Consider the following 27251-nt stretch of genomic DNA (forward strand, 5'->3'; position numbering starts at 1 on the left):
CCCGCGATGGCAACTGGCACCCCGATGCAATGAAAAGATTATTATAATCCTAATTTTTTTTATCATTTTTACAAATTCATGTTTTTAAATTGAAAATTTTAAAAATCTTGGGTGACGCTGGAAATTTGGCGAGCATACCGAAAATTCTTTGAAAATAATAAGTCGAATACCGAAATTTTTACGTTTATATTGGAAATTTTTTGAAAAAAATTAGTGGAATACGGGAAATTCCAGAATTTCCGAAAGAATTTCACATAAATTTCATAATTTTCGGGAGATTTTCACGGAAATTCAAGAAATTCCGGTAATTTTACCAAAAATTCTGAAATTTTCGATATTTAAAACTTTTTTAAAAAAATCCAAAAATTTCAAATTTCCGATACCTTTTTTCTTTACTAATTTTTTTCGTTTTTCCATTTGTTTTCAGTAAGGACTAGAGGAAATTAGAGCGGAAGCTTCCGTTAGAGCTGTTGAGACAGAGGCTTCCCAGCTACAAGTTGGACGACCTGCTCTGACCGGTTCTCACCGAAAACGGATGGCTGAGCAGGCGCAAGGCCAATTTTGCGCACCCCAACGTCGAGCTACTATAGTTTGTGGTGCTGAGGTAGAGTCTGCTCCTATGGAGGCTGTGCAATTTCCTATTGGTGTTAAGGAGGTACATGTTCCTGTTGTTGTGGAGGAGGTACATGTTGCAACTAAGTAATTCCTAATGTTGTAGAGGAGGTGCCTGTTGTGGTTGAGCAGGTTCATATAGGTGATGAGGAGGTTGTTGTTCTAGCTGAGCAAGTTCTATAGAGGCATTTGTTCACACAGATGGAGCCTTCCCAGGATAACCTAATGACTGATATGTGCTCACAGGATATGTTGACCATGTCGTATACCGAGTATGGCAGGGAGAGGTATATATGTTATATTTTTTATTTACAAAATATTTATTATGGTTTGGTGATGTGTTGAAATTTTAGTGATAATTTTTTTTAACTTTGTTTCCTACAAGAGCGTTTGACGCTGAAGGTCGCTGTTTACGATGATTTTCGGTAAACAACCGCTGGTCTTCCAAATTCTTATTTATATTTTGGTAACTTGTAGGATCGACTAGATTGGTCCTAGGACATGTGCCTAATTGCTTCTGTCTTAATGATCATATTAATATTCTTAACTCTATTCTAAAAAGGATACTAGAATTTATGATTGGTGTAAAGGCAATGGAGTATGTAACAACGAAATTTAAGATTTAAAGGATTTCGACTGTAAATATAAAAGATATAACTTGACAAGGAATATGTAAATGATTTGCATTAATGAAACGAAAATGATATTAAAATGACAATGGTGTTAGACGTACATTCTCAGCAAACTCTTTCTCTCACACTTGGTACTTGAGCAATTTTGAGTAACTTTGTACAAAATGAACACCCCTTTTAACATAAAAGACTCCTATTTATACAACTTCGACCCTAACGGTCTTTTTCTAACGAAATGTCATGTTGCTTCCACGCGTCCTTTCGACTAAACGAATTACTTCGAAATTCAAATATTCCCGCTTGAAGCCTTCGAAACACGATCCACGTGACTTATTTAGACGTGTATACTCTTCGAAATATTTTGCAAATATCTTCGACCTTCGCTTTAAACATCTCGAAGAATTTCCAATAGAAGTTCCAACTCAATGCAAAGAAAAAGCTCTTATTCGAAGGGACACTAAGAAATATCTTTTCCTGAATCTTTCTTATTTTCTCTTTGAAACATACAGTCTAACAACTTTATTTTGGTCATCGAAATCTCCAGCTAACAGTCACGTCCTACAGTTTGAAGTTGAAGAACTTCCCCCGTAGTTCGATACCTGCCCAGATTAGGCGTATTGTTTTTTATTTGAGTTTCCTGGAGTTTGCTGATTATTCATTGACCATACTCGATGCCTCCCTTCTGTCTGCTTGCGGTGGCACTATGAGGCATCTTCTTTTCATCTTTCATTTGGGGAAATGACTATAATTTTGGATGATGTCTCCTCGTTGTTTCATCTCCTCATTGACGGTATATTCTTTACCAGTCCTGTCGTTAACCAGACGACAACATTACTCCAGGTTGTAGAGGATCTTTCAGTCCCTGAGGATGTCAAAATAGCAGAGTTTGATTTTAATAAGGGACTTCTTCACCTTCAGATGTCTTAGCTGCGTGACAAGTACTGTTTACTGTGAAAATTAGTAAATAAGCGCTAGTCTTTCAAAAGTGAAAAACTTTTGGTTACTCACAAGATCGACTAGATTGATCCTAAGACATGTACTTTATATTCCAAATATTAAAGAAAAATTCGACATGAATTACGTTCTCGTTTGAAATTTGTCTAATCTACACGGATCTTGTTTAAGGTAGCATTGTAACTTGTAAAACAAACAATGTAAAGGAAATTGAAAGGTAGATTGCAATAATGTAAATAACGAGAATATAAAATTATGGAAATGTGAAAACTGTATAAAATTGTAAAAAGGAATATAAAAGTGGTATTTTTATACGTACAATCTTAGATTGACTCGTTTCTCACACACAGATACTTTGAGTAAACAATTGAGATTTTGTACAAAATGAACATCCTGAATGTAACGCCCCGAATCTAATTAATTATTTAATTAGATTAATCGAGGATTTATTCATTGGAATTAGTTGAAGTCGAGGTTTATCGGTATTATTCTACAAACGTAATGGATTAATATGTTGATTTGAGCAGTTAAGTTTATGGTCGGATTAATTAGTCGGAGAAATACAATTGCGAGTTGGTATTAATTAAGTTAAGGAGAAATTGTAGTTGTGGATTATTATTGGGAATGATATTCGTGATGTTATGTGATTATTCAATTATGTGTGTTATTTGGCTTAATTGATTAATTAGAGGAATATTATGAATTGGGCCTAAGTGGAAGAAATATGACATAAGAGATTGGATTGTGGGTTAAGCCCAATAAAGAAAAGAAGGATAGTTAGAGTTAGGGTTTTAGAGGTTTGGCCTCATAACTCATTTTGGGGAAAAAGAAGAAAAAGAAGAGAAAGAAGAGAAAGAAGAGAGGAAGAGAAGAAAGTTATGGCATGAAGAGAGGGATGACTCCATTGAAGTGAAGCTTTTGCTAAGGTAAGGGTGGGGTTCTTACTCTCTAAGGGTTGGCATGATGATGTATATGGTGGGTTAGATTGTATGTTATTCTCCATGGAAGTTGTGCGTAGAGATGTTAGGGTTTATGAACAAATGTGTAAATTTATGATTTGAAATGTGTTTTAATTGATGTTTGATGATGTTATGATGTTAGAAGATCCATAATAGGTGTTATAATTGTGTTTATAACATGTATCCTATTGTTGTTCGTGATGTTTGGTGTTTTCCAACTTGATTGGGTTGAGTTTAGGGGTTTTGGGATGAGTTTCGTATGCTGTTTTGGGGGTTTCTGAAATCGCCAGTTCGCGCCGCGAACCTCTGTTGGCGCCGCGAACTGTCTGGCAGAAAGTTAGGAATTTTTGAATTCGCTCAGTTCGCGCCGCAAACCCTGTTGGCGCCGCGAACCCTGTTTTGCAGAACTTTTTCCAAACTTTGAAATGATGTAACTTGTGATCCGTAACTCCGTTTTAGGCGTCGTTCGAAGCGTTGGAAAGCTAACGCAATGAAATATATCATGATGCAATAAAATGATTAATAGGATCTATTCTCCTATTATGTTTATTAGGATTAAGTGATGAACTATGTTGTGTTAACATGTGAAGTATGTTCTTTGCTATGAATCAATGTAACCATGTTGCGGTATAACTTGATGTATGTTTTCCTTATGATGAATGAGATAATGATGTATGTGATGATATGCATGATTAACAAAGATGTTGTATGCTATATGCGATTAATTGTGCGTATTTGATATGTATGAGTCGACGAAGATTGTCACGCGATGACTTAACAATATATATGAGATTGAATATAACGTATTATGATGATTACTTGAATTAAGGAATATGATGAATGTGTTGATGTTGTTGTGCAATATAATGAATTGTTATTGTTATAACATGATGAATTGTTGTTATTGTTGTAACATGTTGGTGTTTGTTGTTGTTGTGCAATATGTTGAATTGTTATTGTTGCTATGACATGATGAATTTGTCGTGTTGTTGTAGACCCTATGGTCACTATTGATGAGTTGTATTATGTTGATAAGAATCAAGTTGAATAGATGTTGTATGTCGATATGATGTGATGATGTGATTGAGATGTGGTAAATTACTATGATACGGTTATTGCCATAGAACCTTGGCATTGAGTTGATGTTGTTTAGTGATGTGATTATGTTGTTCAAGTTGATTATGTCGTTTAAGTTGATTAAGTGGTTTAAGTTGTGTTTGTGGATGTGCATCATTTGAGTCGCATCCATTGCATTGTTTAAGACGGCCCTTGTGGCAATTGTTTGAGACGGCCCTTGTGGCAATTGTTTGAGACGGCCCTTGTGGCAAATGTTTGAGACAGCCCTTGTGGCAAATGTTTGAGACGGCCCAATGGCAAACTGTTTGATATGGGAGTTTTACTCCAATGGTACCACATGCATATGCATAAGTTTGAGTCACATTCGAGTCGCATTTGAATTGTGTTTGGATTGTTGAGATGATGAGGTATTTGTTGTGACGTGATAATGATATGTTTGTTGTGACGTATTTGATATCATACTTGTATATTTGAATATGTGATTAATGACATCGTTGCCGTTTTGAAAGTTGTATTATATTGATAAGTTGTTTTGCGGTGAAACTTGTTGTAAGATGTTATGTGATGCGAAGTGGTGAAATTATGTATGATCTATATCTCCTATATTATTTATCATGCATTCCTTTATATTGTAAGATATCTCACCCCTTTGCTGATATTTCCCCTACCATGAGAAATGGGCAGGTACTCAAGATTAGTCGTGGATGTTCGAGGTTATTGATGTGAAGTCTTTATGTTGCTTTATGGCTAGTCGAGTTGGTGTCCATTGCTCTGATACGTAGCACTCGGGGGGATTAGTCGATTATTACTTGATTGTTGTATTCCATGATGACACTTGTGTTTAAGTTGAATAATAAAGATGTTTATAAGTTTAAGTTGTAAGTGGTGAATGAAGTTTTATTCTGAATGCTATGTATCTTTAATAAATGCAATATAAGTATGTTTGTTTGGTTAAGTCGAATTGTGACATCCCATCGTTTGATGAATAATTTTAAATGCACTCTGATTTTCGTTTATAATTGCGGGGTAGATTTGGGGTGTTACACTGAATCTAAACGTTAAGACTCCTATATATACTAATTCGAAATAACCGTTCAACGGTCTTTTGATATGAGATTGCCACGTTGCGCTTGACACGCTTTCCTTTTGTCTTGAAGCTCCATGCGTCCCTTTACACAACGGATCAAGACAAAAAGCGGTTACGCCTTCGTCTGGACTTAACCTTCCGTCGAAGGCTCGTTTCCGTCGAATAAAAAATAAAAACTTATAAAATATTTTTGAGTCCATGTCCAATAACTTTATTATCAAAAGAACACTTCGATAAGCTTTCCTCAATCATGCCATCTTGTCGAACATTTCTAATCTTCACAAAATTCATTTGTTTTTCTTAAACAATAATATGGTGTCAAAAATGTCAGCTAATAGGTACTAGGAGCTTATGGAGGCAACGAGGTATAAGGTTGTCGTTAGGGCTTATATACTACATTTGATGGCATGTACTCTCTTTGTCGATAAGTTAGTTGTTTACATTGATGTCTGATACATGTGGCTGTTCATTAGCCTAGAGACTCCATGTTGGGCTTGGGGAGTAGCCGCCTTGACCATGCTATATACGACACTTGGAGATGAGAGTGTGCATGAGACCAACATTTTTACCTTAATCAAAAATTAAGGAAGAGTAATTTTTTGTGATGTCTTTATATTTTTTTAGGAGTAGTCGGAACCACTTGTTCAGCGTGTTTCTTCGATCCCTCATGGAGGATTTTTACATAATCCCCACAGATGAACCAGTCTGGAAATGGAGGACTTAGAGCCACACCAAATTCAGAAGTTGGTAGAAAAGGAAATTTCAGAGGATACATGTTGAAAGTTATTTCATAGCGTTGATCAAGTCTAACCTACAAAGGCAGTTTCAATGTCTCCATTTTCTTGGTAAACTTTTCTTTGAAAGTAATCGCTGCATCGTAGATGGTTCGACTAAGGTCATCAGGCCTATAGGCAATTTCAAAGTTCTTTTGGAATGCGTGAATCTCTTTGATGTGTGTAAAGGTACCTTTCTTGAAATGCTCCTGCGTAGAAGCAAAATCTTGGGTCAATTGTTGGGTAAAATCAGACACGTCGAAAATATCATTGGTATAATAATTTGTCCACTAATCAGAAAATTATTGAGTACAATAGAAGGATGATTGGAAGGAGATATGTGTAAGAGAAGTAATAGCAATATATCTGGTTGTTTTCGTCTCGAAACCCTCTTCAGTGGAAAACATGCTATGTAGACACGTGTGGCTTTTCTTCTCGTAAAGAGGTTTTGGTTTTAACTGAACAAGTTCAAATTGTCTGGAAACTAGATTGGGTTGGTAGCTAAGCATATCATAATGGCTCTTTGAAGGCCTCAACCTATGATTCAATATCTTAGGTTTTAGAAATGCCTCCCAAATAGTCATCGACTCCGCTTGTTGATTTGGCGAAGGAGTAGGAAATTCCCTTGTGACCATTCTGGTCCTCGAGCTTTGTCTGCAAATGGAGCCATTGACAGAGTAAAGTTGTATCGCTTTGCGAACATCATCATAAATGAGGTGAAGGATTCTGGCAAACTTCCTCCTTCGTCTTGAGGAGTCAAGAGCTCTAGCCTCGTCCCTTCGACGAATCTGTTCTTAATTGCCTCATCTTCCTCGTCAACATGGTTTTTCTTGGACAGTGAAGCTTCGAACGTGGTGTTTAACCAAAGTTGTAGTAACCATAAAGGACCTGCGAAGATTAGGCTGCTTCCCACTTTGTATGCCTTAAGGAAATCTACTGATTCACCCAGAGATTCATAGAGGTAAGCAAGAATCATCTGGCTTAAACCAAGCTTTCGTCCAGATTTGTAGTTGGTTGGCCATGGCGAGATATCTCTTTGCCACTTAGAGGGACCTCGAGCAAAAAACTCACCTTGATAGCCAAAGAGCTAGAAAAGCAATATGCTTTTCGCCTAAAACTTCCCCACTAACCTTGTTATGATGCTTGGCTACATATGGAGTATAAGTAGCTTTCCCTTTGCCAAATTTTATGGTGTCTTCAGTAACATCCTTCTAAAATCCCATGATTTCACGAATAATTTAAATAAATTAAATAAACGTAAAACAACAGCAAGGATGTCACATCTTCACATACAGCCATATTCCCAATTGTCCATGCTTCGTAACACAGGTTGCAACATAATTATAATATGATAGCATCTTAAATACTACTAATTTAATTTACTTCAAAACTTCGCAACGGAATATATATATATATATATATATATATATATATATATATATATATATATATATATATATATATATATATGTGTGTGTGTGTGTGTGTGTGTGTGTGTGTGTGTGTGTGTGTGTGTGTGTGTGTAAGTCTCAAAAACTCCAATAAATGCCATCTATCGAAAAAGGGTAGTTCACCATTAAAACATCATAAATCGAAAGAGAATAAATAATTCAGAATTAATACATAAAATCCAAAATAGCATAACATAAAATATTCACAACGTCAAACGATCCCAACCCCGATGTTACGTATCAGAGCAAGACTCCCTTTACTCTACCGAAAGCAAATAAACACACTCTGAAGTTATCCTCTAAGCTTCTCGCACTAATCTTGATTACCTGCACGTTACCCATATAGAGTTAACATTCAAGCAGAAAGGTGAGTAAATCATAATCATTATAAAATACATAAGAGAAATATAGTAGTTATAACATGCGAATAACAACATCATATAATAAAATGATGTTGTATTTGACTTTGATGTATGTGTATGAAGTATGTGAAGAGAACATGATTATTATTAATGGATGATGATGCGTTTTGACTAGCCGTGGTTGTAATTTCTGTGTTGTTTCGCATCATGTATTCATAGCATTTGTCAAGACAAATAGTCCAGTGATGTTTTGTAGGATGATAATCCAATGAAGTTTGTAGGACGCTTCGTTCCAGTGATGGCCTTAATCCCATAGTGTGGATTAAGTGCAATTTATGATGCACTCTGATTCCAAGCGAGAATTGATCCTATGGTGGGGATCTTTGTAGGATAACGATGACTAAGTCATCAGTGATGTTTTCGGTACCACATACATTGAGTCTAGTGAAGTTGCATTTCATTATTGGTGGCGTTGCACAATATTTGTGTTAAGTGATGTATTTTAACGATGTTTGTCTTGTGAAGTTAAGTGTGAAGGATTGGTGTTATTGTTGTGTTTATATATATATATATATATATATATATATATATATATATATATATATATATATATAAACACAACTTTACTTAACACAAATATTGTGCAACGCCACCAATAATGAAATGCAACTTCACTAGACTCAATGCATGTGGTACCAAAAACATCACTGATGACTTAGTCATCGTTATCCTACAAAGATCCCCACCATAGGATCGATTCTCACTTGGAATCGGAGTACATCATAAATTGCACTTAATCCACACTATGGGATTAATTCCATCACTGGAACGGAGCGTCCTACAAACTTCATTGGATTATCATCCTGCAAAACATCACTGGACTATTTGTCTTGACAAATGCTATGAATACATGATGCGAAACAACACAGAAATTACAACCACGGCTAGTCAAAATGCATCATCATCCATTAATAATAATCATGTTCTCTTCACATATTTCATACACATACATCAAAGTCAAATACGACATCATTTTATTATAACAGACACCAAAAAATCTCCTTAAGATATAATCATAACATTTCATGCAGTAAAGCACACATAATGTTAGTTCAGCATAAAATCTTGTTACTTAATCATGACACAATCACTATATAACTGTATTCTATACTTCATATTATTTTATTAGAATGTAGATAATTGTGTTAGCTTTCTGATGCTTCAAACGGCACCTAAAACAGATTCCTAGATCAAAAATTACGACCATTTTAAGGAAACTGTTTTCTACTAACTGTTGTGACGAGTGCCACAGCTCCATGCCGCCCGCCACTGTGAGGGAAAATGCGTATTTTCATGATGTCAAAACGTTGTGAACTCAACCAATGTATGTGGTGTTAGAACAAAATTTGTTCTGATCAATATTCTTAGTTTTGATGATAACAATGTATATGAATTTTGTATAAGACAATGTGGTACTCTAATCCTATGCATTTTCCATTTCAGGAAATATATAGAGTATGCATAATTCAGCGCAAGAAGCATTGACTCAGAAGGTTCAAGTATGCAACATCAGAACATGCTCTCGCAAGACATCAGAAGATGGTCAAGCAGAATCAGAACATGGTCTATGAAGCATCAGAAGAACTTAAGTTCAGAAGCAGAAGCACTGAAGTTCTTATGGTATCACGCTAAGAAGCACTTCAAGGTCAGAAGACAAGAAGATGCTCTGCACCAAGCTGAATGACTCTGATATTCAAACGTTGTATCTACAAAGATCATATCAGAAGCAAGTACAAGATGGCAGGCTACGCTGACTGACAAAAGGAACGTTAGAAGCTATTAAAGGCAAAGTCAGTTAAAGCAGGAAAAGCAAGGCTCGAGGTAGTTGACAAAAGAGTGAAACATTAAATGCAATGCTGTACGGAACATGCAACGCATTAAATGCTCCCAACGGTCATCTTCTCAAACGCCTATAAATTGAAGTTCTGATGAGAAGCTGAACACAACACTCTACGCAAAAATACTGAAACGCTGTCAAAGTGAAAAGCTCTCAAACTTCATCTTCAACCTCACTTCATTACTGTTGTAATATCTTAGTGGGATTAAGCTTAATCTTAAGATAAATATCAAAATTGTGATTATAGCTTTTTAAGAAACATTGTATAACTCTTATTAGAATTTGTTTACATTCATTTGTAAAGGAACCAGAGGAGATCAAGTTGTGACCGGATTCTCTAGAAGTCTTAGAGGGTATCTAAGCATTGTGTTCCTAGAGTGATCAGGTTGTGATCAAAATACTCTAGAAGACTTAGAGGGTATCTAAGTGGAAAACCATTGTAATCAAGATTGATTAGTGGATTAAATCCTCAGGTGAGGTAAATCACTCTAAGGGGGTGGACTGGAGTATTTTCGTTAACAACGAACCAGGATAAAAATCATTGTGCAATTGTTCTTATCTTAAGAGTTTTTAAAGTCACACTTATTCAAACCCTCCCCCCCCCCTTTCTAAGTGTTTTTCTATCCTTCAATTGGCATCAGAGCGCCGGTTCTAAGGTGCAAGCACTTAACCGTGTTAAGAAAAGATTCAGGAAGAGAAAAACGCTAATGTCAAGATGGTTGATACTCCAACACCTACATCTACATCTGGCTCTGCTGAGCAAAACAGTGGAAACAACGGCTACACTATACCACCAGTATTCGATGGTGAAAACTTTGAATATTGGAAAGACAAACTCGTGTAGCTCGGTGAACTGACTTTTATTTTTATAAGCAACAATGTTGCGGTGAGCATGATTCGCCACCGACTTTTATTTTATCCAATGTTAGGAAAGTTAAAAAGTACAGAAAAAGACCTTTTGAAAAGAAAATGGGCTCGGGGGGTAAGTTATGAAAAGGGAAGGTGTAAGCACCCTCTCCATCTGTAGTTATCTACGGGCTCTTAATTTGCTTAACTCATGTTTGTTTGTTTGAGTTGAAAAGGGGCATAAGGACTTTAGCGTAAATGCGTGTCATACCCCAAATTTGTCCTACCCTTTAATTTCTAATTGGCTTTAGCTTCGCGTTTCATCTGCATACCTCCATTAGGGCCTTAACATGACTTTGCATACATTCATTAAATAAAGCATCTAAAAGCATGGGATCAAGAACCATTAGGGTCCGTTTGGTTGGGAGTAGATGGAGGGAAGGGGAGGGGAGGGGAGGGGATATTTATAAAAATATGTGTTTGGTTCATTTTTTATAAGGGGAGGGGAGGGGAGGGGAGGGGAGCAAAATCCCTCCTAGACTCACCTTTTGCTCCCCTCCAAATTGGAGGGATTCGGAGGGGAGGGAAGATTCAATAATCAGAATTTTATTATTTTCCCTATTTTAACCTCAATTATTTTTTTAATTCCAAAATTGTCCTTATTGACTTATTAAAGACTAGATTTTTTCTCTGCATTATTTCACGTTTATTTTTTTCTATTGTGCGGTTGTTATTTGTGCGTTGTTGTTCTCAAGTGAATTTTTTTTTTATTTTGTTGAAGTTCCCTTTTTAATATTAGATTTTTTTTATAATAATAACATACTTATACTTATATCTGTACTTATTTATAATATATGATAGTAATAAAGTTTTTTTTATTATACTATTAATAATAATAATAATAATAATAATAATAATATACAAAATATGCAAATATAATTATTTATGTTATAAACAAAAAGTTTAACTCTAATATTATTTGTTCAATTTTTTTAATATTCTAACATTATTTTATTTATTTTTAATTATAAATTTTTTTTATTGGGTTAGATGAATCATATGATCAGATAAAGGTTTGATTTGCGTTGAAGATATATAGTTCCACTAATGTGTGTTGTTGTTTACGGTTATATTATAGTTTATGAATGAACAAGTTTTTATTTGGTGAAATTTACTCAATACTATAGTTATTTAGAATTATTTTTACTAAGTACAAATAATAATATTTATAAGGATAAAAAGGTAAATTGATTTTAAAATCCCTCCCCTCCCCTTGTGAACCAAACATACTTTTGTTAAAAATCCCTCCCCTCCCCTCCCCTCCCCCTCTTTGAACCAAACATATATTTAGTTAAATTCCCCCCTCCCTTCCCCTTCATTCCCCTCCCCTCGATTAAATTCCCTCCCCTCCCCTCCCCTCCGTTGAACCAAACGGACCCTAAAGGTCAGGTTCTCAATGTGATTTGAGGTTAATGATGTTTAAGGTTCGTAGAGTTGGAAAGAAAATGCGCGAGGAATTCTTTGGGACATTTTGAATTCAAATGTGGCATACATATATTCAAGGTCCAAGCTACACTCTCCATCTGATACAAGAAGGATCCAAATGAAATGTAAGAAGGATTCTAATTACAAGTCGTAAATTCAGCTCAATAAGGGACAAGAGAAAATGCAAGTTCAAAGGAGTGAGTGATATATGCCACCATTGTACAAGTTTTGTCTAATTGAATGGTATAAAAATAAGCTACCAGGAGAAAGTTCTATACATCATCAAATTCATCCAATGTTCATACAATACCATTACATTCCATTACAAATCCATTTACAAAGAGAGTACACCGAAATTACACAAAATATGCATCCATCACATTCCATCAAGGTCCAACATACATCAAACCACAAAACTTCAACATTCAAATCAAAGGTCAACACTCCACTATTCTAAGGTGCAAAGGTCAAATTACATTTCCAAAGTCCAATTCCCATTACAAAATCCAAGTACAATACATCGTCACAAGAATTTACATTTTGACCTATGGTTGACTTTAGTCAACTGTTGACTTTCTGGTTAAACAGTTAACCAAAGTCAGCACCTATCCTTTAACCATTTGGCCTCTGACCAAGACTTTTCTTGACGTCCCAAGCCCACTTCCGAGTCAATCTTCAAGCATTCTCTTCATATTGTACCCTTGGCCTTCATGATCTACTTCTGCCTTGTCCCCACCATATGTGCATACGGTTCTTTTTTCTAAGCAAACCTGCATAATACAAAACCACAACATGTCATGGTCCCACAAATCCAATTCAATTCACAATGAATTCAAGAAAGTCATTCAAAAAATAGACTCAAAACATATGCTGTCCAAAACCAAAAATCCCTACAGCTTCTACAAATTCACAAACCACTACAAACTCCCTAACAAAATTGTGCATACATCAGCCAATTCATATCAGTCCTAACTCTTCTTACCAAGCTCATACCATCTAGCCAAGAAATCCAAAACCCCAACCCTGCAAACATCCACAAAACCAGATGCCAATTCCAAACCTGCATAACACCAATCCATGTTAGTCCACCATTTACCAAATTCCAACTCCATTCATTCATAAGTTACTGCATCCAGAGTATACAATTCATTCTAGGTCCCCTATTAGCATTTCAATACCCTAAGCTAGTCACAAATGAATCAAATTTTTCTACAAAAACTAGCTCAACTGCCATTCAGCCATATACATTTTATTCAAACAGCATACCAAACAGTCGCATAAAAAATCATACATACACATTTATCAAACAAAGAAAAAGCTTCACATCACTAACCAATCCCAACAACCCTTAACCACAAAAATAGAAATAACAGTTTCTCTAACTAACCTATAACAGAAAACACAACTATAACTAACTTCTAACCAATTCCTATAACTAACTTTCAATCATGAACTACTAACTATAACAACCTAACAGAATCATAACTAATTGCCGATCCCTCAAAAACCAACTCAATCCTCACCTTTAATCTCCTAACTGTCTCACTGATCCAATGGCTCACAATCTTCCACCCTCAACCCAATTCACTCTTCCAAACTCTATATAACAGAACCTCATCACTCTCATTGCACTCTTCACACCATTTTCAATCTTAACGCTCATTTTCACCTTCCATAATTCTTCACGCTTCACAGACACATCACTTCATCATCTCATCACTCTCAACCATCGCCATTCATCCAACCTTCTCAATCTCTCTGCACTCTCTTCACCTCTCTCTCACGGTTCTCTCTCACTTCATCCTTCTTCTCTCCAAACACGTCTCCCTCACTACTATACGCTCATCACCTAAAACTCCATTGAAGGTTCTCGTTGAACTTCAATGGAGTAGAGCTAAAACTCCATTCCTCTCAGGCTCAGCCTCACAGAAATTCAAAGAATCAGAAAAAAAAGAAGAAAGAGGATTGCGGTGAACACAAGATTAAGAGAATTCGAGAACGATACCTGAAAATCGTCGTGCCTCCCTGCGTTTATTTCGCACAGGCGTTCGTAGGATTCTCGTCGCTGGACTTCAATCTCTCCATCTCCAAATTCAAGAGGCACCGGACTTGTCTCCGGTAGGTAAGCCTTGGAACTCCTTTCATCTTCATTCGTCCTTTGTCTCCTTCATCATAAATTTGAAGCTTCGTAAATCAATTATTGCTTTGTAATTGGAATTCCACGCTTAGGGTTCTAAGGGATTTTGTTAGAATCGGGGCGAATTAGTTTGAAATTGATGAGGTAAATGCAAGAGATGGACCGGAGGCGGGGTAGTTTGTTTGTTCATGATGGTGTTTCATCGGGTTTTTGTTAGCCGGAGAAGGGGTTTGGGGGCGGCGCCGCCGCACCGTCTGAGAACGAGAGTGAAGAGAGATTCTGTGAGTTGAAAAGTTCAATCGTCACATTACTTCAACCCTAATTTCCCCTTTCTTTTCATTTAATTAGCGTTAGTATTAATTAGATTTAGTTAGGACTAATTAGGATTAATTAGGTTTAATTAGACTAATTCTAGAAATAAAATATGGATCAACAAAATGCACTGGGCCGAATTGCTATCTCACCCCCCTTGGCCCATAGCAAACTTTTTGGCCATAAAAAACAATAACAAAAACATCCATTTGGGCCCAGCGCCTTTACTGAACCGCGTCCCCATCTCTAGGCCCGTGGCACCGTTTTTAGCATAAGAAAATCTGTAACAATAATAAAATCAAGTTGCTGGGCCTCACATCTCAATCCCTAGGCCTGCGCCCTCTTTGCTCTCAGCACCACCATTTCTGATTTCACCCCCCCTGACTCACATTTAAAATTGGTAGATTTTAGTTTTTTTCACATAGTTCTTCTTTTATTTTTTAGGTATTAAAGACGATAAAACCATTAAAATTTTGTTAGATTTTTAGGTGATTGTTAGCATTAAAAAACTCATAAAAATAGTAATATTTTTAGACTAATTTTGTGCTAATAGTTTCTTTTATTCCTTTATACCACTTCCATGTTATTTTTTATAATTGTTGTGTGGTTTTGTTACTTGTTTTTGGCCATATTTTTGGCCTATGTTGTTAATACTACTTGTATGCTCCTTTTAGAATCTATCTCATTACCATGTTAACTTTAGACTAGAATCACTCCTTGTGCATAAATAACAATTAGGCTAGTGAATAGTTTAGTCTCCCTTGTTCATTCCTTTTTTCTTTTTAACTTCTAAAATACTTAATAAATAAAAGACGCGAATCACTTGTTACTTAGTGGGAGAGAAATGAGTGGGATTTATTCCCTAATCTGTTTCTTAGTCACTTAGTGGGAGAGAAATGAGTGGGATTCATTCCCTAATCTGTTTCTTGATCACTACATAATGGGAGAGAAATGAGTGGGATTTCATTCCCTAATCTGTTTCTCGATCATTATACACTTTTTACGTGATTCAAGTTGCAAACAAATTCCCCATAAAAAACACACAACCAAAAACACTTAAAGCACCTAATAATGGTTCAAATTCAAAACAAAGTAGAGAAAGTGGTGAGTGGCCCGGTATTGGGAACTATTCATCACTCATCTACCCTAAAAGACACAAACCAATCATTTCTTTTTCTTTTGCCTCGTTGGCACCTAAGGGCACTGTTATTTCCGCTCGATTGCATCGTAGATCGTCCCTTATGCAAGAGCGCGAACGTTAACTCCGCCCAACTAAAAAACACAAAACAAACAGAAAATCTTGAGCCGAGCTACGATAAATCTGATTCCTGAAAAGTATACGTAGGCAGCGGGGTAGGGCCCGTGCGAGTACAATTCTTTATTTTCCCTACATTTTGCATTCATTCGCATATAGACATAGATATAGTACACACCCTTTAGATAGAAACAAACATAGGTTGATACCATCGAGTACGATGGGCGCGAGGGGTGCTAATACCTTCCCCTTGCGTAACCGACTCCCATACCTAGATTCTCTGGTCGCAAGACCCTGTTCTTACCCTTTGTTAGGTTTTCTGATATTCCTTTCCCTTATGGGATAAATATATTAGTGGCGACTCTGTTCATTTTTCGCGAGCGTACGACAATGCGTAGCCTTAGTTTTTGAAAGAGTATTGAAAAGATGTTTTTTATTATTGAGCTAGGCATATTAAGAGCACTAACCTAAATAGTTGGTCTTTTTCTATGCTTTTTAAAGTTCCTAGGACTATCCATACTATATAGAAGTAGGTAATCCTTGTTTATATTAGACGTGTGGGTCATAGAAGGGTCATCGAGGTCGTTGAAGGCAACAAGTAGAGGTACCTTTAGCAATTTCGAAGGGACGATCGTCACTTTTTCGTAGGCAGCAATCGAGGGTCATCGAGGGACTTAGTGACGATTTTACTTTGAGAGGGCCTTTGCTAATGGGTACCTCTACATTTCGAGGGACAAGACCTTATATTCGAATGCAACCAAGAGGGGCGTACCCTAGGGGTGAGTGAGTGCAAGTGTGTTGAATTCGATTATAATTTATCTTATATTTTTTAGTGAGCTATCATTCAATTCGAGCTTTCCATACATAGGGGTGGCAAAACGGTCCGCGGCCCGCCGGGCCGGCCCGCCAGCCCGCCAAAATATGGCGGGTTGGGTTGGAGTTTTAGGCCCGCCCACCCGTTTAGCCCGCCCCGCCAAAACGAAAATACCCGCAGGCTGAAGACATATTGGGGCAGGGCTGGCCCGCAGCCCGTTAAAAAAAACTTTTTAAAATAATCCAATTTTTAAAAAAATAGTGATAATGAACGTATGCACTTGCAGTATGTCTCCCATCCACTTTTTAAAAAATAAAATGGCCCAAGCCCAAATTTAACCTAGCTATCATCTCACTCTCTCATTCTCACAAAATAGAAAGTCACGTAACACTAACAGCCGCTGCCGCTTACAATTCCAGACGGTCATGCTCACGATGAAGACGAAGGAAGAATCACGCACATCTGAAGCCGCTCACGATTCCGACGAATCTCTCTTATCTTCCAGGTAATTCCTCAAGCTATTCACTCTTAGATTGTTGGTTGACTTGAAACAAAGTTAAACAGTTCCAAATCCAGATTTCTCATATAGTAGCTGTAGCTGAAATAACTCCAGATTTCTCTTTCTCTTTGTTGTTTCAATTCATCGTGTTTTATTTTTTCAAATATCTCTGTGTTATTGTAATTTGATTTGGTTTCAGATTTTTTCAATGGCCTCTTGAGATGTCTCATGTTCCAATGTTTGTTTATCTCATCTTCTATGATAATAAGCGGCATATATTTTTGCAGCCTTGTTGAGTCGCTCTGCCGTCGTGAATTCCACCAGTGCAGTGAATAAACAGATTGCTAAATCACTATTTCCCCCATTTCTATGAATTAATTTGTTTTTGATTTTAATGAAATATGATAGATCCAATGATGGCATGAAATCTTTGAGGCCTGAATGATTAATTTAATGTTAACTATAAGCATAATATCTCTAAGGATCCATTTCAATTTCAATTTTGTTATTGTTTTTCGGACTGTTTTTATAAGACATGTTAAATAGTTTTAATAGTTTTTATAACTATAAGCATAAATTAAATAGTTTTTTAATACTAACATGAAGAATTAAAAAGTATTATACATTTAATTTTAATACTGACATGTTAAAAAGTTAGTGATGTTAGTTATCTAACTCAATTTGTTTTTATTTATGTTTTCATTTCTCTAATTGGTAATAAACATTGCAAATGTTGCTATTATTATTGACTAATTGTTATCTCTATTTATTTTTATTGTGTTTCAGGACTTAGTTTGAATATGGATTTCTTAGCTCCAATTGATGAGAGTGATGATGTGGATTTGGACCTAACAGTTGAACAAGATTGTGAGTCGGTGGAACCTAATAGTAATGTGTTAGTGGGACCTAGTAAAACGAAGAACACTAAGGGAAGGCCAAAATCTCAGGTATGGAAGTTTTTTACTATGATAGAGGGGTTGGATAATGAGGGAAGGCAAAGAGCAAAATGCAATGCTTGTGGTACATCATATGCCCGTGGAGGAAAACAATATGGGACAACTTCTCTAAAACGTCATCTTGAAGTTTGTAAGAAAGTTAATTTTGGAGATGTTGGTCAGATTATGTTAGACATGCAAGGAAAGCTAAAATCATTAAAGATTGATAATTTGGTCTCTCGTGAAATGTGTGCTCGGCTAATTATCAAGCGGGACCTTCCTTTTAAATTTGCTGAGTTTGAAGAGCTTACAGCTTGGCTTCAGTACTTAAATCCTGATTACATTCCTATCACTAGAAATACCGCCAAGGCTGACGTTGTGAGAATATACAAAAGGGAAAAAGAAAAGATTAAGATACAAATGGCCCACACTCCTTGTAGGATTTCTTTAACTTCTGATTTATGGACATCAATTAATACCGAGGGCTATATTACTTTAACTGCTCTTTATGTTGATACAAATTGGAAGTTAAATAGTAAAATCCTCAACTTTTGTCACATGCCTCCTCCTCACACAGGTTTTGAGTTGTGTAAAAGAATATCTGAGTTTTTGAATGATTGGGGAATAGAGAAAAAGGTTTTTACCATTACTTTGGATAATGCTTCTGCAAATGATGTGATGCAGCAAACTTTGAAGAGTCAGCTAGCCTTACAAAATTGGTTGTTATGTAAAGGGGAGTTTTTTCATGTTCGTTGTTCTGCATATATCTTAAATCTAATTGTGCAAGAGGGTCTTAAAGTAGCTTATGGTGCTTTGCAAAAGATTAGGGAAAGCATTAAACAAGTGAAGGGTTCAGAGAGTAGGATGGTAAAATTTAAGCAATGCGTTGATATGGTTGGTAACATTGATGTATCAAGTGGGTTGGTTACAGATGTGCCTACAAGATGGAATTCAACATATTTGATGCTTAAAAGTGCTCTGAAATATCAACGTGCATTTGAAAACCTTCATTGTTATGATGCAAATTATACAACTAATCCTTCAAAGGAAGAGTGGGTGAGACTTGAAAAAATGAGTAGGTTCTTGTTGCCATTTTATGAAATTACCACTTTGATGTCCGGAACAAGCTATCCCACTTCAAATTTGTACTTCTTGCAAATTTGGAAAATTCAACATGTAGATGTTGTTGATTGGCTGTAATTTTTGGTAAAACTAGTTGCGGTTCTATCTTGTCAAAACTGGTGTCATGACATGCATTCTGCTGTTGTGAAGACTTTTCTGATGCAGGCCTTTACCTGATGTCAAGGCCGATGTCATGACATTCGCAGCTGTTCGTTCTTTTCTATTACTATTTATGGTTATGTGATCTGATAAGATCCTATGCGCTTTATTTGGTAATGATGGATTCTGATCTGTTTCAAGGACGTCTTGGATGATTATTATTATTAGTTCCTTGATTTATGGAGATTAGTTTTATTAGGGTTAAAACTATTTTGTGGATCCAAGGCCCAGCTGCTGTATTGTATGAAGGCTATTTATTTCACGCAGGTGCTGCTGTTGATGTTAGGGTTTTTGTTTGAGAAACTTTTAGAGTTCTTTGTTTTTAAGTCTTTCGTTGTAGCTTCCTTGTAAGCCAAACAATCATCATGATGATTGTCTTGGTCTAGGCGTTTTGTTTTGAGTTGTAAGAAGTATCAAAGCTTTTAAGCAAGAGTACTATTGTACTTGATCAAAGCTTTTAAGCAAGATCAAGTTATGTCCTTGAAGAGTGTCTTCTTTTGTTATTCGTTGGTTAGTTTTCATCACTGCTGTGATTGAGGGGGAGTGAGTAGGATCTCTGGTCTAAGTTGTTTAGATTGAAGTTGCATTGGGTAGATATTAAGTGAAAGGCGTAATCTTGATTTGTATTACCTTTAATTGATATTACTTATAGTGGACTTCCTCCCTGGCTTGGTAGCCCCCAGATGTAGGTGTGTTTGCACCGAACTGGGTTAAAAACTTTCCTGTGTAGTTTTTCTGTTTACTCTTTGTTCTTTTGTTTAAAAACGTTCAGATAGTAATGTCGTGACATCCTGTTAGACATCACGTGTCTGAGTCCAGAATTTCAATTGGCATCAGAGCAGGCACCCTGCCTGTTTTTACTGGGTGAGATCTAGGGACAGTATTTTCTGGTACTATGGACAAAGAAGGTGGTGGATTTGTGATTAGACCACCCATTCTGGATGGTTCTAATTATGATTATTGGAAACCTCGCATGGTGGCTTTTCTGAAATCCGTGGATAGTAAAGCATGGAGAGCTGTGAACAAAGGATGGGAACATCCTGTTATTACTGATAAAGATGGCAAGAAAACTCTTAAACCAGAGGAAGAATGGGACAAAGATGAAGAGGCATTGGCGCTTGGCAACTCTAAAGCCTTAAATGCTTTATTCAATGGAATTGACAGGAATATTTTCAGACTGGTGCACCAGTGTGAACTAGCCAAAGATGTCTGGGATACCCTCAAGACTACTCATGAGGGCACCTCCAAAGTGAAGATGTCAAGACTTCAACTGCTAACTACAAAGTTTGAAAATCTAAGGATGAGGGATGATGAAAGTATTAAGGATTTTCATATGAATATACTGGATATTGCTAATACCTCAGGAGCTTTGGGAGAGAAAATGTCTGATGAAAAGCTGGTGAGAAAAATTCTTAGATCCCTACCTAAGAGATTTGATATGAAAGTTACAGCTATAGAAGAGGCACAGGACATCAGCAAAATGAAGGTAGAAGAGTTAATTGGATCTCTTCAAACCTTTGAGATGGGAATCAGTGAAAATTATGAAAAGAAGAACAAAAGCATAGCTTTTGTGTCCAACTCTCAAGAAGAAGTAGAGGAAAATAGAGAAGAGAATCTATCTGAATCTATAGCTATGCTTGGCAAACAATTCAACAAAATTATGAGAAGAATGGATCAGAAGCCAAGACCTAATGCCAAGAACATCTCATCTGACATCAATAGATCTTATGACTCTGGCAGAAGAGCTAAACCAGAAGAAAAGTACAATCACAACAAAGGGATTCAATGTCATGGATGTGAAGGGTATGGACATATTAGAGCTGAATGCCCTACTTATCTCAAGAAACAAAAGAAAGGATTGTCAGTCTCCTGGTCTGATGAAGATTCTGAGAGTGATTTTGAAGAAGAATCAGCCAAACATGTCACAGCCCTTACTGGAGTTTGCAATTCTGATGAAGATTCTAGTGAAGATGAGCTATCCTTTGAAGAGCTGGCAACCTCCTACAGAAAGCTGTGTATCAGAAGTGCTGAAGTGTGTCAACAAGGTGAAAAGCAGAAGAAATACATAGCTCAGTTGGAGGCTGATAACAAAGGGCTTAGTGAAACTATATCTGAACTGAATAGTGAAATTATCATGTTACAATCCAAACTTGATCAGATGTCAAAATCTGTAAAAATGTTGAACAGTGGCACGGATATGTTGGAGGAGATTTTGCAGGTTGGAAAAAGTTCAGGAGATATGTCTGGTATAGGATTTGTTGGTGCAAAGAAACATTCCCAAGATAGTAGCAGAACTAAATCTGAAGCTGAGATGTTGAAACCGATGTCAAAACATGTGACTCAACATCACGAGAAAAGTGAAATGAAGAGAAAGTTTCAAAGATGGAGATGTCATTACTGTGGAAGATTTGGACACATTAAGCCTTTTTGCTTCAGATTATATGGATACCCAGATCAAGCTACTTACTACAAACCTAAGCAGATCATGCCCATCCAGAAGCAACAATGGAAACCTAAAAATATGGATTTAATAGCCCATACATCTCTTAGAGTTTCAGCCAAAGAAGACTGGTATTTTGACAGTGGATGTTCCAGACACATGACTGGACTCAAGAATCTGCTTGTTGATATCAAGAGTCATTCTACTAGTTATGTAACCTTTGGTGATGGAGCTAAAGGAGAAATCAAAGGAGTTGGAAAATTAGACTGTTCAGGAGTGCCAAATTTAGAAGGTGTTTTGTTGGTCAAAAACTTGGTCACCTTCATCTAAGAGGTATGAAAAGGATTATTTCTCTGGAAGCTGTGAGAGGAATTCCTAAGCTACAAATTGATGAAGGAAGAATATGTGGTGAATGTCAGGTAGGAAAACAAACCAGGATGTCACATCCAAAGGTTACACATCTGACTACTTCCAGAGTTCTTGAACTGCTACATATGGACTTGATGGGACCAATGCAAATAGAAAGTCTTGGAGGAAAGAAATATGCTTATGTGGTGGTAGATGACTACTCCAGATACACTTGGGTAAATTTCATCAGAGAAAAATCAGATGTGTTTGATGTTTTCAAGGACCTATGTCAAAGAGTTCAAAGAGAAAAAGAAAATGGTGTTGTGAGAATTAGGAGTGATCATGGAAAGGAATTTGAGAATCAAAAGTTTGCTGATTTCTGCTCCTCTGAAGGAATACATCATGAATTTTCTTCCCCTATTACTCCACAGCAAAATGGGGTTGTTGAAAGAAAAAAGAGAACTATTCAAGAATCAGCCAGAGCCATGATCCATGCTAAGAATCTTCCTATCTACTTCTGGGCTGAAGCCATGAATACTGCTTGTTATGTCCATAATAGAGTTACCTTAAGAAAAGGAACCTCTACCACCCTATATGAGATCTGGAAGGGAAGAAAACCCACTGTCAAATACTTCCATGTGTTTGGTAGTAAGTGTTACATTCTTGCTGATAGAGATCACAGAAGGAAGATGGATCCCAAGAGTGATGAAGGAATCTTTCTGGGCTACTCTACGAACAGTAGAGCCTATCGAGTGTTCAACTCAAGAACCAGAATAATAATGGAATCCATAAATGTTGTGGTTGATGATGACCACAATCAAGCAGATGTCACAGAAGATGTCGGAACATTCTGGGATATTACAGCTGAAGGATCTACCAGAGAAGATGATTGCAGTCCTACTATCACAGAATCTGAGACTGAACTTCCTAACAAGAGTCCATCAATAAGAGTTCAAAAAAATCATCCTAGTGAACTTATTATAGGTGATCTCAATAGTGGAATTACTACAAGGTCAAGGGAAGTAGTTTCAAACTCTTGTTTTGTGTCAAAAATTGAACCTAAAAATGTCAAGGAAGCCTTAACAGATGAGTTCTGGATTAATGCCATGCAGGAAGAACTAGGCCAGTTTGAAAGGAATGAAGTATGGGAGCTGGTACCAAGACCTAAAGGTACTAATGTCATTGGAACAAAATGGGTTTACAAGAACAAGTCAGATGAACTGGGAACTGTTGTCAGAAACAAAGCAAGGCTAGTTGCTCAAGGATACACTCAAGTTGAAGGAATTGACTTTGATGAAACCTTTGCTCCAGTTGCTAGACTTGAGTCAATTAGATTACTGCTAGGAGTTGCTTGTATTCTAAAATTCAAACTATATCAGATGGATGTGAAGAGTGCTTTCTTGAATGGATACCTGAGTGAGGAAGTTTATGTGGAGCAACCTAAAGGTTTTGCTGATCCAAATCATCCTGACTATGTGTACAAACTAAGAAAAGCTCTTTATGGCCTAAAACAAGCCCCTAGAGCTTGGTATGAGAGACTAACTGAGTTTCTTACTGGTAATGGGTACAGGAAAGGAGGAATAGATAAAACTCTCTTTGTTAAAGATGAAGGAGGAAAGATCCTGATTGCTCAAATCTATGTGGATGATATTGTGTTTGGGGGGATGTCAGACAAGATGACTAGACATTTTGTTGATCAGATGCAATCAGAATTTGAAATGAGTCTAGTTGGAGAATTAACTTATTTTCTTGGGCTGCAAGTTAAACAGATGGAAGACTCAATCTTTCTCTCTCAGAGTAAGTATGCTAAAAACATTGTTAAAAAGTTTGGAATGGAAAATGCTTCTCACAAAAGAACACCAGCTCCTACTCACTTAAAGTTGTCCAAAGATGAAAAGGGAACCAGTGTTGATCAAAGTTTATATAGAAGCATGATAGGAAGTCTGCTGTATCTCACAACCAGTAGACCTGATATTGCTTTTGCTGTTGGGGTGTGTGCTAGGTATCAAGTAGATCCTAAGATCAGCCATATCATCCAAGTCAAGAGGATCCTGAAATATGTGAATGGTACTTGTGAATATGGAATGCTCTACTCTCATGGGTGTGAACCTATTCTCACTGGATATTGTGATGCAGATTGGGCTGGAAGTGCTGATGACAGAAAAAGTACTTCAGGAGGATGTTTCTTCTTGGGTAATAATCTTATTTCATGGTTCAGCAAGAAACAAAATTGTGTGTCCTTGTCCACTGCAGAGGCAGAATACATTGCAGCAGGAAGTAGTTGCTCTCAGCTTGTTTGGATGAAACAAATGTTAACAGAATACAATGTCACACAAGATGTCATGACATTATATTGTGACAACTTAAGTGCCATTAACATTTCAAAGAATCCCATTCAGCATAGCAGGACCAAGCACATTGATATTAGACATCATTACATTAGAGATCTTGTTGAAGATAAAATAATTGCCTTGGAACATGTTGCTACAAACCTTCAATTGGCTGACATTTTCACAAAAGCCTTGGATGCAAATCAATTTGAAAATCTAAGAAGCAAACTAGGCATTTGTCTTTGTGAAGGATTATAGCAATTAATTGGGTGTGGGGCCAGCAATATTTCTCTCTCCAAATCTTTGATATCATTACACATTAAAGTGTATTTTCCCCCCCTTTTACAAGTTACCCAAACGATTTCCATTCCTCCAAAACCTCTCCTCCACACTCACGCTATCTCTCTGTGTTGCTGCATTCACAATCCCTTACCCAGCTTTCCACTTTCTCTCACCATGTCTCAGAGTTCTCCCTCAAAGAAATCTTCTCCTACCTCTGAAACAGCATCAGGTTCTAGGGCACCAAATGTTGTGAGTGATCAAGATGTTGTGCTGGATGTTGTGCCATTGAACTCTGTTCCTGCTACCGATACTGTTCGTAATCCACCAAGAAAGATGCATGCAAGAAAATCAACTGGGGGATCTGTTCTGAAACCTTTTCTGTTCAAGGTAGAGAGGGTTCTGCTTATGTTCACAATGCGATCGCAGGTATTGTCACAAGAATCTTGAATGAAGGGCACAAGGTTGATGGGATATCTGTTCCTCTAGCCCAGATGTCTGCCTCTGAGAACAGCAAAGATGATCAAGATGGTCAAGATGATGCTAGCAAAGATCAGGGTGATGTTGAGACATCGGTTGATAACACTGATGAGAAGAACCCAGGTGCCAAAGAAGTTGAGACATCTGAAGCTATTAATGTTGAAACATCTGGTACTAAAGATGCTGAAGTTCTTGAGCCTGAGAAAGCTGAAGAGGTTCCTGTTGCTGCTTCTAAAGAAACCCCTAATGAAGGTCCTACTGTGCATGATGTTGTGAATCTGGATGATCTGGATGATTCTATTGACATTGTTGATGATGAACTCATCTCTAGCATCTCTCATAGAGTCAAGACTCGTAAGGGAAAACAGGCTTGTGATCAAGATTTCTCCAAACCTCAGGTTACTCCTCAAAAGAAGGTCACTATAAAGAAGGACAAGAAGGTCCTTGCTGAACCTTCAACCACAGGGAGCAAGGCTACTGTGAAGAAGAGGAAGGAAAGAAGTGTTTCTGTCCCAGAAGATGATGTCTTAAGTGATGTCCCTGACATCCCATCCAAGAAGAAGATTGTTGTCACAAAGTCCTCCACAAAGGTTCGTGATGTTCCTTTGGATAACATTTACTTGCACTATGCTTTAAATGCTATCCAGTGGAAGTTTGTCTATCAAAGAAGGCTGGCTCTGGAAAGAGAATTAGCAAATGATGCTCTGGAATGTCAAGAGGTCATGAAGCTCATCAAGGCCGCAGGTTTGATTAAAACTGTTACTCATTTTTCAAAGTGTTATGAAATGCTGGTGAAGGAATTTATTGTGAATTTGTCTCAAGATTGTGGTGATGGAACAACTGATGATTTTCATAAGGTGTATGTTAGAAGAAAGTGTATAGATTTTTCCCCTGCTGTTATCAACCTATATCTAGGTAGAGATGCTAAGGCTCAACCTGAGCTTGAAGTGACTGATAATGAGGTTTGCAAGGTAATCACTGGTGGTAAGGTTAAGAAGTGGCCCATAAAGAGCAAACTGTCTGCTAGTTCTCTTAATGTCAGGTATGCATTGCTGCACAAAATTGGTGCTGCTAACTGGGTGCCTACCAATCACACTTCCACCGTTGCTGTTGGCCTAGGAAGATTCATATATGCTGTGGGAACCAAGACAAAATTTGACTATGGGACCTACATATTTGATCAAACTATGAGGCATGTTGGTACCTCTGCTACCAAGCTTCCCATTGCTTTCCCATCTCTGATATGTGGAATAATCCTCAAGCAACACCCTGGAATTCTGAAAAGTAAAGATTCTGTATGTAAGAGGGAGAGTGCTTTGTCTTTTCACTACAAGCTGCTGCAGAGGTCTGATGACAAGACATCTGCTGGGACATCACAACCCAGCAAATCTGTGAACAAAGCTCTTCTTATTGCTGAGCTAAAAGAGACTTGTCAAGAGTTGGACAACAGGAAGCTGAAACTTGAAAATCTCATCCACAGTCTTGAGCAGTCTACAGATGATGATCTTGCTGGTGAAAAGGGTGGTGACAATATGGATGAAGACAAAGAGGCTGAGGAAGAAGCTGAGGGTGCTGAGAGTGGGAGTAGTGATGCTGCTGAATGGACTAGTAGCTCATGTGATGACAATCCTGGTGGCTCTAGTGATGAAGACAGTGATGGGTCTGATGATTAGCTCTGCTGAGCTGCATATGTTTTGGCTCCTTTTGTGGCTAAAAAGGGGGAGTAATTGGTAGTGGTAGTGTAGTGGTAGTGGTTGTTTTGTTGTAATGGTTGTTCTGTTATTTTGGTGATTGGTTTTTTTTTGGACATGGTTGTTTTGTGGTTTTCTTTATTTTGGGTTTTCTCTGGTTCTCCCTGACAATGACAAGTGGTTTCTATAACAGTTGATTAAGTAGATGTTTTCTGGTTTTCTGGTGATTAATCAAGTTGCTGTCAGAATTTATTTTTCTGTTACAGAATTTATTTTTCTGTTGTTGGCTGCTGTGTATGCTCTGATATCTGTTTA

The 27251-nt window shown here is 37.1% G+C and overlaps 2 protein-coding genes and 1 non-coding gene across 3 annotated transcripts; all 3 read left to right on the top strand.

Annotated features, from left to right (window-relative positions):
• Positions 1-535: 535 nt before the first annotated feature.
• Positions 536-20144, top strand: LOC131618687 (zinc finger BED domain-containing protein RICESLEEPER 2-like). Its single transcript, XM_058889855.1, has 5 exons — positions 536-682; positions 814-899; positions 998-1014; positions 17939-19283; positions 20141-20144. The coding sequence occupies exons 1-5, from the start codon at positions 536-538 to the stop codon at positions 20142-20144; spliced, it is 1599 nt and encodes a 532-aa protein (XP_058745838.1).
• Positions 16962-26918, top strand: LOC131618688 (uncharacterized). The gene is made up of 4 exons (XM_058889856.1): positions 16962-17158; positions 17939-21925; positions 25098-25835; positions 26043-26918. The coding sequence occupies exons 2-4, from the start codon at positions 20264-20266 to the stop codon at positions 26916-26918; spliced, it is 3276 nt and encodes a 1091-aa protein (XP_058745839.1). The 5' UTR covers positions 16962-17158; positions 17939-20263.
• Positions 17562-17637, top strand: LOC131621192 (small nucleolar RNA R66). Its single transcript, XR_009289518.1, has one exon. It is a non-coding gene; the product is annotated as a small nucleolar RNA R66 (small nucleolar RNA).
• Positions 26919-27251: the final 333 nt, after the last annotated feature.

The sequence above is a fragment of the Vicia villosa genome, linkage group LG7 (assembly GCF_029867415.1).
Source record: "Vicia villosa cultivar HV-30 ecotype Madison, WI linkage group LG7, Vvil1.0, whole genome shotgun sequence".
Lineage (NCBI taxonomy): Eukaryota > Viridiplantae > Streptophyta > Magnoliopsida > Fabales > Fabaceae > Vicia > Vicia villosa.